Consider the following 14293-nt stretch of genomic DNA (forward strand, 5'->3'; position numbering starts at 1 on the left):
TCACCTTCCCCCTGCCCAAATCTGAATTTTCTCTTTTCTGTGTTTCCTGTTTCTCCTGTCCTACTTTATTTGGAATCTAATTTCAGCAGTTTCTGCTCATTTTGGGGTGTTGTCATGGAAGTCCTGGAAGAGACCACTGACAATACTTTCGAGAGTTCACAGGACCTGGCCTGGGCCAGCCCTTCATATGTCCATAGACACCTGCAGTCACCCTGTACATGTACAGCTTCTGCCCCTTCCTTCCACTCCTCTTGGATTGACCTGTCAATCTTTTTTTTTTTTTTTTAAAGATTTTATTTATTTGACAGAGATCACAAGCAGGCAGAGAGGCAGACAGAGAGAGGAAGGGAAGCAGGCCCCCTGCAGAGCAGAGAGCCCAGTATGGGTTCTCTTCAGGGCTCAATGTGGGGCTTGATCCCAAGACCCTAGGATCAAGACTTGAGTCCAAGACAGAGGCTTTAACCCACTGAGCCACCCAGGTGCCCCAGGTCTGTCTTTTTATGAAGCAGTTCAGGGAGATTCAAAAAGTTATGCCAGTTCCACCATACTCTCACTATCTTGTTAACCTCAGTGATGTTCATTTCTTAGACACTATAGGAAAAATGTGGGCTTTTAAATTTTTTAATTTTTTTAATTTAAAGATTTTATGTATTTGACAGAGCTAGTGAGAGACAGCAGAAGGAGGGGGAGCAGCAGGCAAGAAGGTGAGGGAGAAATAGGCTTCCCACTAAGCAAGTAGCCCAGTGTGGGTCTTGATCCCAGGATCCTGGGATCATGACCTGAGCAGAAGGCAGATGCTTAACGAACTGAGCCACCCAGGTGCCCAGGAAAATGTTTTTAAAGTGTACCTATCTTCCCTCCCTTTCCACCCGCACATCATTTAGAAGAAAAGACTTTGGGGAATGAGAACTGAAAATACTTTGCAGTGTTTTTGTGCCTATCATGAATATTTTTAAGATGTGGGGTTTTTTGTTTGGTTGGTTTTATTTTTTGTTTTGTTTTGGTTTTGGTTTTTGTTGTTGTTCTTGCTGTTTTGGGTTTTTTTTTAACGGTGAAATATTCATTTTCCATAGGAGGTATTTCAGGTTCCAACACAAATCAGATCAATTGGGGAAGTAAGATTTGTGTGCAGTTTTGCCCATTCCATATGTAACTGTGAAATACAACAGGACCTTTAAAGATATCTAAGATCTGCTCTTTAAAAACATTTAGATTGCATTTAGATTGGTAACTACTTTTTTGGCAGCCAAGAAAGTCTATACAAATTACTTTCTTGGTGTTTTAGGAAAATTTGAATTTCAAATCATATAAAACACACCATACATAAGGCTTTTGTTGTTCATTTCTGTTTTAGTTTAGTTTGGGACCTTCAGTGACACCATTTGTTTAGCACTGTGTTTATTTGCTTTTTTAAAATGAGACTTACTGTCATCGCCAAGGCCTATTTGCTAAATCAGAGACATAAGTAATATACAACTTCAATTTAGATAAAATTTTTTTAAAGATTTTATTTATTTATTAGAGATCACAAGTAGTCAGAGAGGCAGACAGAGAGAGGGGGAAGCAGGCTCTCTGCTGAGCAGAGAGCCCGATGCAGGGCTGGATCCCAAGATCCCAAGATCATGACCTTAGCTGAAGGCAGAGGCTCAACCCACTGAGCCATCCAGGCGCCCCGCCCCTAGATAAATAATTTTAAGAACTTGAGAAACTGCTTGAAAATAAAAACATTTCTACCAGATTTCATTAGTACTACTTTTCAAAATCTTTAAATTGCTATGTTAATGACTAGTTAAGTCTTTTTATATTTTATAGAGACTGTCCTTAAATAATGACATATTTGAGGCAAATTCTGATAGCGATCAGCAAAGTGAGACAAAAGAAGATACTTCTCCAAAGAAGAAAAAGAAAAAATTAAGGTATAGAGAAGAGAAAAGCCCAGATGATATGAAAAAGAAAAAAGCAAAGACTGGGAAACTCAAAGATAAATCCAAACCAGACCTGGAAAGCTCCTCTGAAAGTTTTGCTTTTGATTTAAGGACAAAGAAAAGAATTTCAGAAGCCAAAGAAGAATTAAAGGAATCCAAAAAACCCAAGAAAGAGGATATAAAAGAAACAAAGGAATTAAAGAAAGTTAAAAAGGGTGAAATAAGAGATTTAAAGAATAAATTAAGAGAAGATTCTAGAGAAAACAGAAAAACAAAAAAAGATAAATGTCTTGAATCTCAGTTGGAATCTGAATCAAGTATACTTAATGACTCCCCTTTTCAAGAAGATGACAGTGAAGATTTACATTCTGACAACAGAGAAGAGAAACAGAAGATTAAAAGCATAAAAGATAAAGCAGGGCAAGATGCAATTCAAGATGATTTTGATAAACAGCCAGATGACTTTGTGAGTGCTGATGAGGATGCAGATGTCAAAGCAAAGAGAAAAAGAAAGAAACTGAGAAAGACCGAGGAACTTAAAGAGAGCAAAACACTAGAAAACAGGAATCTTTTCCTAGAGAAGAAAACTATATACAAGAAGCAAAGGAATCAAGACAAAGGCAGAAGCACCACAGAGTTTGATAAGCTGCCACCTTTACCTGTCCAGACACAGAGGAGTTCAAGAGCAGGTGTGGAAGAGAGAGTACTCAGGTCCCCTGACTCAGGTGGAGAGGTAAGTACTCTGGGGATTGGTTGAAGGGCAGTCAAAGTCTTACAGAATACAGAAATATTCAGATCAAGCTGGCATTCTTTTTGAGTGATCAAGAAATTTCACAAAAACAAAGAGGAAACCGTGAAACAAACTATAAGAATAGTTTTCAGTAGTTAAGTTACTTACTATGTGCCTAGAGTAAGCACTTATAAATACTGAAGATCATCTAGCTTTTGGATCTCCCAAATTTATCTCTTAGTCTTAAAACTTGCCTTTTTTAGATTACAACTAGAAAATTGAGGACTAATTTGGGAACAAAAGGATTTTTTTTTAGGGGTACTCAGGTGGTATGTAGCATTGTGTATTAATGCTGAAAATAAGGTTCATCAGCTTAGCTTTTCCTTGCTTGATATTTTATCCCTTCTGTCTCACTATACTGTTTTTTATTTAAATAATATGCACAAATAATTACAAGCCTTTTAAATCTTAAAAAAATGTTTAATAGGATTTTATCCCATTATTATAAAAGTTATTTTGTATGGTTTTTCAAAATGTAAATAGTTTCCTCATTATGAAAGTATTCATATATGCAATATTTACCAAGAGCTATAAAAAGATCTTTTTTTCATCTATTATTCTTTGTGGATTTATCTTAAGGAGATCATTTTAACGCAGGGAAAAGCTAGATATACAAACATATTTATGGCAGTGTAGTTCTACTAAAACTAATACCAGTCCAACTAACTATCTAGACATGAGGGAAATGATTAAGAAAATGTTGTTGTATCAACTTTGGGACTGTTATCTCTCCATTGAAATACTAATTATGAGGTCAAGGTAGCAAAAATAGAAAAGTTTGTAAAATACTACGCTGAAGAAAATTATAAACTCAGTCGTAAAAATATCTATGCAGTATAAATAAAGGAAAATGAATTTTAAACAAAATTATCTATGTAAATTTACAAAGATCAGAATGGAGAAATAAAAATAATGATGTTTCATTAGTAGGACTAAAGGAGAATTTTTCTGGAATTTTTTTTTTTAAGATTTTATTTATTTATTTGACAAACAGAGATCACAAGTAGGCAGAGAGAGGAAGGAAAGCAGGCTCCCTGCTTAGCAGAAAGCCCAGTGTGAGGCTCAATCCCAGGACGCTGGGATCATGACCTGAGCTGAAGGCAGCAGCTTAACTTACTGAGCTACCCAGGTGCCCCTTTTTCTTGAATTTTTAATAATGAAAAATATTTAGAGTGAGGTGTTGGGTTTTGAATTTGATATTTTGTAAATCTTCGTGGTTGAGGGATAATCCTGACTGTGGAAGCAGTTGATGTGGAAAAAGATTTAATAATTAGAGGTTATGTGCCGTAGTACCCAAAATGCAGCCACTGATGCCAGGGACCTGTGTTTTCCAATCTTCAAATATATAATATCAGTTCTTTCTCTCTTCCTGTTTTGGGTCTTTCATATGTCTCTTTCAGGAGAAAGAGATTAAAAAAAATGAACCCAAAGAAAAAAACCAGAAAAGGAATGATTTGGACAAGGAAGAAAAAGGCCGTAAAGAGCCAAAGGGATTAAAGAGTGAGTGTGAATACTAACATTTTGTCATTTACCATTGTCATCTTTTATACAAAGGATTCAATTTAGTGTGAAGACAGTCTCTCATTTCTAACCTGCAATGTCATAGAACTAGAAAATTTCACTGGAGAATTTAGCACTTTATGCTACTTTTATTTATTTATTTATTTTTTTATGCTACTTTTATTTAAACAGTTACTTTAGTTTATTATGTTACGGTTCATATTGTTTCTGTAATTTTTTCTCTTCTGTTTACTTTGTTGTTTCTCCTTTTGATGAAGTACACTAGAATCACAGAGACACTAGTTAGTTGTGGTAGAAGAGTAAATGTGTCTATTTATAGTGGATGCTGAATGAGACAAACTACTGTTAATACATGTGTTGTATTTAGCTATGAGTCATTTGTGTAAATAAAATATAGAGTATAAATTTTGGATCAGAAAGATACAACATATTGAGAATCCATGACGTGTCACTACTATAATCATGTACTTTATAAAACATTCACCATTGTAGTATTGGAATAAAACCCCAATAGATATTTTAGTTCATGTACCATAAGTACTTGGAACGTATGTTCTAATGAGGTGGTGATTCTAAGAGAGAGAGAATTTCCCCTGGTTTTTCTCCCAAAAGCTGAGAGTAATAGTCAAAGTAGATTTTGTAGTAAGTAGTAGGGTATTGGAAGCTGAGAAGGAGCACTTGTTTTGATGGATTATGCATAAAGTAGTTTACAATTTAAAGGCTATCTAGTCAGAGTACTATAGTTTTAAACATGTATTATTCTTCAAAAAGTAGAGATTCAAAATACTGTGAAATTGAAGCTGGATAATTTTTTTCTTCCTCCTACTATCTTTATTTGTCTATTTCTGATACACTTTTACCTTCAACATATAGTCTTAAACTGCTGTTCATCCTGTTTATAATGGTACTTACCTGGGAGTCTAGTTTTCAACATCCCTGCTAATAAATCCTGTCTGGTATGTACCCAGAGTTTATAATGGAGTTCTTCCTAATTTTGTTCTGTTCTGCCCTTTTTAGAGGTCATTATCTCACAGCTAGTGTTTTGCCAGTATTCTTTCCACTTTTTTTTTTAATAAATTTTTTTTCAAAGATTTTATTTATTTATTTGACAGAGAGATCACAAGTAGGCAAGAGGCAGGTAGAGAGAGAAGAGGACGCAGGCTCCCCGCTGAGCAGAGAGCCTGACGTGGGGTTCAATCCCAGGACCCCGAGACCACGACCTGGGCCGAAAGCAGAAGCTTAACCCACCGAGCCACCCAGGGGCCCCATATTCTTTTTCCACTTTTTTTTTTTTTTTAAGATTTTATTTATTTATTTGACAGAGAGAGATCACAGTAGACAGAGAGGCAGGCAGAGAGAGAGGGGGAAGCAGGCTCTCTGCTGAACAGAGAGCCCGATGTGGGGCTCGATCCCAGGACCCTGGGATCATGACCTGAGCCAAAGGCAGAGGCTTAACCCACTGAGCCACCCAGGTGCCCCTCTTTTTCCACTTTTATCTTTAGCTAAAAGCTGAGTGGATTTTCACAGACAACAGGTATAATTTTAGCATGGTCATTGTGCTGGCACCCGTTTCTCCCGTTCACCACCAGGAATCATTTTTGTGTAAGGTTAACCTCAGGATGCAGTTGAAGGCAGTTGTTTTAGCAGGACGGTGGTGGCATGACTAAGATTATTTTGAGACTCACCATCTTTAGTAAGCCTTTCAAAACTGGGATTAGTTCTAAACACTTAACAGCTATTTGCTTTAGAAACCCTTTCTAAATATTGAACAGCCAATAGAAAGGCCAGTTGAAATAACTTCATGGCTTTGAATGGTGAATTTGATCGTGCTTTATAACCAAGGCAAGTATTAGTAAACATTTTAAAAATAACTGCTTAACACCCAGATTTTCTTTTGATTACAGCAGAAATTTGTGACTCATATTTATTCTCAATTTTATTTTTTCACCAGCCTTTAAGGAAATCAGAAATGCATTTGATTTATTTAAATTAACTCCAGAAGAAAAATGTGATTTTCCTGAGAATAATCGGAAAAGAGAAGAAATATCACTAGATTGTAAAATCACAGAAGATCACAAAACGAAGGAAAACAAGCAGTTACTTAAAGAAAGGAGAAATACAAGAGATGAAACTGATACTTGGGCATATATAGCTGCAGAAGGTGATCAAGAGGTTCTAGACAGTATGTGCCAAGCAGATGAAAATTCTGGTATGTGTGTGGTCATTTTGCAGTATTTTTTCACAGTAAATGCACCATATTATTTCATTCTCCTTACTCTTCTCTTCCAGTATAATTCTTTTTTTCCTTTTTTTTTTTTTTTTACATTTTATTTATTTATTTGACAGAGATCATAAGTAGGCAGAGAGGCAGGCAGAGAGAGAGGAGGAAGCAGGCTCTCCACGGAGCAGAGAACCCGATGCGGGGCTCGGTCCCAGGACCCTGGGATCATGACCTGAGCCGAAGGCAGAGGCTTTAACCCACTGAGCCACCCAGGCGCCCCTTCCAGTATAATTCTGATCAGAAAATAATGGCATAGATTTAGTGAATCTCTTGACATTTTTACTACACTTTTATATTGAAGACTTAAGTCTTTCTATGATTTCTAAATTCATTAAACAAATATTTTCAGAGTTCCTATACTGTGCTCAACACATTTAGAAATTGGAAAGATTTCGGTTTTCTACATTACCTTCTCTTGCCAAGCAGTCTGTTTCTATATCTTACTAGATTTTTTTCAGTAAATTATCAAATACATACTTATTTGTATTCTGTCCTTTTAACTTTGCAGTAAGTAACACTTGTAAGTAAGACTATATTATAAAGTAAGACTATATTATATTATATTATAAAGTAAGACTATATATAAATATATAAATATTATAAATGCTATCCTGGAATTGGCTGCCAAGGAGGGTAGAATCATGTGGAATACATAGTACAATAGCTATAGGGAAGAGTAATAAAAAGAGTTGTATGTATAAAACTAGGATGGAATAAACAAAAGAGGTTAACCTGATAAAACTGTTACTTGTGAATCTTAAAAAATAATTGAAGAGAATTTTTAAAATATTTCAAAATATATGGCAGGCTAGATTCTCTGGGTGGCTCCCATACTGCAGAGCAACTAGATTCTGAACACTGTGTAAAAACATGCTTTTTGATACATTACTGAGCTTGCAGGCAATTGATACACTGTCTAAGAGGAGTACATAAGAGGGAGGAAAGAGATTACCCGCAGGGCAAATGCCAAAAAGCAGCACTCCTCTTGGGATATTAAACAAAGAACAGATAGTAGGTATTGGTTTGCAAACTCAGAATTTCCCTGAGTGAGATCTTGAAACCAGCATGGGTTTGGGGAGTGTGGGAAATGACCTAAGGAAGAAGCTAGCCATTCCAGATTGATAGATGGCAGGTTTAATAAGCAAGGGAACTTATATACAAGGTTCACCTTGGTTGGCCACAAGATGGGTAGATCAATCTGTACATGTGTACACACACACCCCCCTCCTTCTGAATCTTAGAAGTTTATATAGAGGCTTTAACTGGGTTCAGTCACATATTTAGTCCAGTTGGTCTCAATCATACCTTATATTCTCAAGGCTATGTCCTTGAAATAGATCCTAGTATGGGAATGGTGGGTAGCATGTACATTCTAAGGAGAAACCTCCAGTTGCTCAGGTCCAGCCTGTGGGTCAACCCAAAGTCACCATCCTCTCGATGACCTCCCAGTAGTAAAAAGCATCAGTAAAGCCAGAGGTTGGTTCATTGTAAGAGTAATAGACAAGCTTTTAGCAACATTGATTACGGAGAAGAAAGGATGCTTACACAAACCATATTTCCAATGAAAAAAGAGACCTGATTATAGATTGGGTCCAGATTAAAAAGACAACTCTCTGAGTAATTTTTTACCAATAAATTTGAAAACAGAATGGGAAAATTCTTGGAAAAATATAGTTTAAAAAAAAAAAAAAGAAAAATACGGTTTAACAAAACTGACCCAAGAAGAAATACAAAAATTGAATAGTTTTATAACTGTTAAGGAATGTGAAATAGTAATTTAAAGTAACCTTAAAAATTTAGCAGCAGGCACAGATAGTTTTCATATGCAAGAACTTACTAAACTTATAAAAAGGTCTTTCTAAAAATAAAGAATGCTGACTCTGTGGGCCCATCAAAATTTCAGAACCAAAATGAGACAAAAATTTCGTTAGAAAGGAGAATGAAGGTCAAATAAATATCCCAAACAAAACATTAGCAAATTGAATCGAGCTGTATATAAAAACCTCTTATGACCAAGTTAGGTGTTCCCTAGGAATTCACTATGTAAGGGAGAAACTGATTCAAGAACATTCTTGATATTTAAAAAACAAAACCTAGCAGATTATGAATAAAAGGAAGCTTTCTCAAATTAATAAAGAACATTAAAACTTTGGCAGACATCTGTCACCCCTGTTTTTCAACAGTGTTCTAAGGCCTACCCAGTAGAGTAAGACAGTAAGAAACAAAAACATACAAGTATTAGGAAAGAAGCCCCCCCCCCCGCAAAGATTTTCATTATCAGATGTTATATATATGAAGAACTCAATTCACAAATATTTAGAAATGTTTAATGTTTAGCAAGGTGACTTGGATGGATATAAAACCAATATACAAAAGTTAATGACAGTTCTCTATTTCTATACAGTATATGTTTCTGCATATATTTCTGTGTAAATAATGTAATCATAAAAAGTTAATTTTCATCAAAAAATAACGAGGATGTAGAGAAAAAACCTTTGTGAACTATTGGGGGAATGTGAATTGGTACGGCCTCTGTCAAAAGGTTCCTCAAAAAAGATACATATGACTCATAATTCCACTGCTGAGTATATCCAAAGAAAAGGAAAACATGAATTTGAAAAGAATATACATCTCTGTGTTTATTGCAACATTATTCATAATGCTAAGATATGGAAGCAACCCAAGTGTCCCATCAACAGATAACTGGATAAAGAAGCTGTGGGTTATGTGTACATACATATACCTACACACTCAGTGGAATATTACTCGACCATTAAAAAAAAAATTGAGATTTGCAACAGCATGGATGGATCTACAGGGTATTATACTAAGTGAAATAAGTGAAAGAAAGACAAATCCCCCCCCCCCGTCTGATATCAGTTATATGTGGAAACTAAAAAATAAAACATGAATAAACAATAAGCAGAATAAATATAGGGAACCATATATATATCCCATAAATACAGGGAACAAACTGATGGTTACCAGAGGATAGGGGAAAGGAGAAAGGGGAAAAATGGGTAAAGGGGAGTGGGAGATACAGGTTTCTAGTTATGGAATGAATAAGTCACCAGGATAAAAGGACCGCATAGGGAATATAGTCAGTGATATTGTAATAGTATTGTATGGTGACAGATGATAGCTCCACTTCGGTGAACGTAGTGCAAGGTATAGAGTTGTTGAATCACTATGTTGTACACCTGAAACTAGTGTAACATTGTGTATCAACTATACTTCAGTTAAAAAGGTAGGGGGATGAGAAAATTAATTTTCAATAGCAATACATTTAAAAGATTTCTAAGAATATTGTGTATGAAGATCTGTAAGACCTATATGGAGAAAATTATAAAAACTTTTTGAAAGTTTTTATAAAGTTAAAATTAATACCATTTTATTAATAAACACAATATAAATTTGATATTTTCATTAAGTTGGTCTATAATGTCACTCTGTTTCCAGTCAGCTTCCCAACATAGTTTTTAATGGAATTTATAAATACTGATTCTAAAATTTATGTGGAAGAGGAACCAAAAGCCAAAACCAGTTATCCCAGTAGTAATCAAGACCTGCTATATTGTAGAGCTACAATATTTACTTGACACAGAGAGGGTTAAATTAGTTAATTGAGTAGAGTTTTCAGACTAGGACCCTTGCAGATGTGGAAACTGGATAGATGGTAAGTGGCAACAGATCCCTGGGGAAAGATAAGCTCTTTATAGATGGTGTGAGGATACTTGGTTATCCGTGGAAGAAACCATACACAAAAACCAAATTCTGATGAATTAAGGTCTTAAATATAAAGAGGACAGTTAGATAGTAGATATTTGGAGGACAAAGGATCATATCTTTAAGATAGAGAAGGATTTCTGAAACAAGACACATGAAAGTACCATAAAAGAAAAGAGTGATAAAGTTGGTTGCAAAGCAGTTGTATTCATTAAAGTTCCCATTTAAAAAGGTGAAAAAAACAAAGGATTGATACTCAAAATATATTTAAAAATTTCTTCAGTATGATACTGTATTGGATTCTCCAGAGAAACAGAATCAACAGGATATATATTAAAAAAGGAGGTTTGTTAGAAAGAATTGGCATGTGTGATTATAAAGGTTTAGAATAGTCCCACAACCTGCCATTTGCAGTGTAGACCCAGGAAAGATGAAACTGTAATTTTGGTCTAGTCTCAGTGCAGAGGCCTGAGAATCACAGAGCTGATGGTGTAAACCTGAAAGTCCAAAGGTCCAAGAGCCAGGATTCCTGCTGTCAAGGCAGAAGATGGAGGTCCCAGCTCAAGAAGAGAGAATCTGTGTTCTTGTGTAGTGTAGAGGATTGCATGTTACCTGCCCACACTGATGAGGGCAGATCTTCAGCTCATTCTTTTTTTTTTTTTTAAAGATTTTATTTATTTATCAGAGAGAGAGGGGGGAGAGAGCAAGCACAGGCAGACAGAATGGCAGGCAGAGGCAGAGGGAGAAGCAGGCTCCCTGCTGATCAAGGAGCCCGATATGGGACTCGATCCCAGGACGCCGGGATCATGACCTGAGCCGAAGGCAGCTGCTTAACCAACTGAGCCACCCAGGCGTCCCTTCAGCTCATTCTAATTCAAATGCTAATCTCCCAGAAAGGCCCTCAGAGATACATCCAGAAATAATGTTTTACCAGCTATCCGGGCATCCCTTAATCCAGTCAATATGATGCACAAAATTAGCCATGTAGATACCAATTTCTTTTTTTTTTTTTTTTTAAGATTTTATTTATTTATTTACTTACTTATTTGACACACAGAGATCACAAGTAGGCAGAGAGGCAGGCAGAGAGAGAGAGAAGGGGAAGCAGGCTCCTGGCTGAGCAGAGAGCCTGATGCTGGGTAGGATCCCTGAGATCATGACCTGAGCCGAAGGCTGAGGCTTAACCCAGTGAGCCACCTAGGCACCCTACCAATTTCTTTTTAAAGATTTTTTTTCTTAGAGAGAGATCATGCATATGTAAGCAGGAGCAGGAGCAGGAGGGAGGGGCAGAGGGAGAGGGAGAAGCAGACACCACACTAAGCAGGGAACCCTATATGGGTCTCAATCCCAGGACCCAGAGATCATGACCTGAGCCAAAGGCAGACTCATAACCGACTGAGCAACCCATTCACCCAATACCAATTTTTATAAAGCTAAGAAACAACTGTAGATTTTTTAGGATATATGTATTTATGGCAAAACCATTTTTAAAAAGAACAGAAGGGAATGACAGATTTAAACTCTGTGACATCACTGTGGTGGGGGATAGCATGGTATGGGGAGTGTTGAGGCCCCAGAGTGGGTCTGTGCTCAAATTAGTGCTCTGTTCACAGATGTTTACCTCCTAACACATTCTTTTAGTTAATAAAAATAAGCTTTTTATTAAATTAATAAAGTTATTAAAAATAGAAAGGCTTAAACTACCAGATGCCAAATCAAGATCCAGTACTTGGTAGGAATGAACATGGGATTTTGAACAAGTTGGCTTTGTTAGAGATCAAAATCCAAGCTACAGCATACCTTTTCTTGTTATTTATGTTGCATGTTTTTGTTACTTGTAACAGTCCTGTAAGTTAGGTGGTAGTATCTCAATTGATACGAACCCTCTTCTGTCCTTCACAGATCTGTCCATGGTATTGTGGGGCTGGGCTAGAGAGAGGAGGTCCTGCTGTGGGCTCAGATACAACTCAGTGAGAAGAAGCCTGTTGGCTTACTGATGTGTGTGAGCAAATCACAGAACCTCTTTGCCTTGTTTTCTTACCCATAACATGTATCCCTGTATATGTTATTGTGTGTGGATTAAATGTGCTAATTTATGTAAATACTTTAACACTTCTCCCTGAATGTTAGCTGCTTTTACTATTACTACTACTGCTGTTACTCAGAAAGTGAGGTACTCCAAGTTTACATGACTTACTCAAAGCCATGCAACTGACATAAGGAGCTGGGATACAGAAAATCCAGTATGTGTAGCTCTTAAGGCTGTGCTTTTTCTATGATGGAATGCTCTTGGAGGTAGCAAAGAGAAGTGTGGGTTTGAGTTGAAAGCTTTGGAAGAATTTCTTTCATTTATTTGTGTCTTTTACAAACTTCATGTCTATGGCAAGTTAACTGCCTGACATTTGTGTAGTTTGAGGAATTGGTTTTAGGTGAAAATACTTTTACCATAAAATATTTTTTGTTTTTGCTTTTTAAAATAGCACAGTTGAAGGGCGTCTGGATGGGTGGTTCAGTTAGTTGGGCACTCAACTCTTGATTTCAGGTCAGGTCATGATTTCAGAGTCACGGGATCAAACTCTACATCAGGCTCTGTGCTGGGTGTGGAGACTGCTTACCTCTCCTTCTGCCCCTCTCTGCCCCCCACAAATAAATACATAAATAAAATATTTAAAAATAAAATAGACAGTTGTTTTGAATACTCCCCAATGAATTAATGCTCAGATCTTATTTGCTGCACTGTCAATAGTGGATGAACATGTTCTTTCCTAATGTTAGGAAAGCTCCTGGGTCAGACAGATGAGGGAGGAAACTAGTACTTGCTTTGTGGGTAGGAGGAAGCACAGAGGACTTCCAAGAGAAGGACCTGGAGCTGAGTCTGAAAGACCAGTGACTTATTTACATACAGGTCTAATTTACACATTTAAAGATTTTTAAAAATTTATTTGACACAGAGAAAGAGATAGAGAGGGAATACAAGCAGAGGGAGTGAGAGAGGGAAAAGCAGGCTTCCCACAGAGCAGGGAACCCAATATGGGGCTCAGTCACTGGACCCTAGGATCATGATCTGAGCCAAAGACAGATGCTGAATGATTGAGCCACCCAGGTGCCCTTGGTTTACACATTTAGAATGGCTTTACTTGGGGCGCCTGGGTGGCTCAGTGGGTTAAGCCGCTGCCTTCGGCTCAGGTCATGATCTCAGGGTCCTGGGATCGAGTCCCGCATCAGGCTCTCTGCTCAGCGGGGAGCCTGCTTCCCCCCTTCTCTCTCTGCCTGCTTCTCTATCTACTTGTGATTTCTCTCTGTCAAATAAATAAATAAAATCTTTAAAAAAAAAAAAAAAAAAAGAATGGCTTTACTTGCATAAATGATTGTAGGCAATGCATATCCAAGAAGAATGGCCAAAGATAGAAATGTTAAGAGATTCCTCTTACTGAATCCCTATGATTTTTCTCTCTTCCTTTGAGCTACTTAATCTTGTATTTATGCTTTTGAAGCACTGTGACATCTAAATGTGGGTAGTTGGTATTACTTTACCAAGAAAAGCAGAAATTTAATTAAAGACTCAATTACATAATGAAATATATTACGAGTGTATATGAAACTTTGCTTTAGACACCAAAAGTTAATAAAACAGCATTGTTACAGGAAAAGAAAATGTGTATTTATAAGGCTCTTCTGTGTTCCAGATGGCAGACAACAGATTTTGAGTTTGGGCATGGACTTGCAGTTGGAATGGATGAAACTAGAAGATTTTCAAAAGCATCTTGATGGGGAAGATGAGAACTTTACCACAGCAAATGCAATTTCAAGTAGTGAGTAGTTTAGGAATTTTGGTGGTCCTTTTCATGTGTCTAGATATGAGAAGCCTAATTTTTCTTAATTCTTTCATTGTAGATTTATTGAGGGATGCTGTGAAAAATGGGGATTATATTGCTGTAAAAGTTGCACTTAATTCAAATGAAGACTATAACCTGGACCAAGAGGTAATTAGTAAAATCTCATGAAATAAAGATAGTAGCTCTTTTAATATAATTCTATTTTATTTTTCAT

The 14293-nt window shown here is 36.7% G+C and overlaps 1 protein-coding gene across 1 annotated transcript in view; it reads left to right on the plus strand.

The window, feature by feature from the left end:
• The window catches only part of MPHOSPH8 (M-phase phosphoprotein 8), a 58808-nt gene that overhangs the window by 26472 nt on the left and 18043 nt on the right, over positions 1-14293 (plus strand). The window contains exons 3-7 of the mRNA XM_082701652.1: positions 1813-2658; positions 4116-4215; positions 6188-6445; positions 13930-14055; positions 14138-14226. Coding sequence (XP_082557778.1) covers positions 1813-2658; positions 4116-4215; positions 6188-6445; positions 13930-14055; positions 14138-14226 — 1419 coding nt within the window. The remainder of the gene's footprint in view (positions 1-1812; positions 2659-4115; positions 4216-6187; positions 6446-13929; positions 14056-14137; positions 14227-14293) is intronic.

Source organism: Mustela nivalis (genome assembly GCF_964662115.1).
Source record: "Mustela nivalis genome assembly, chromosome: 15".
NCBI lineage: Eukaryota > Metazoa > Chordata > Mammalia > Carnivora > Mustelidae > Mustela > Mustela nivalis.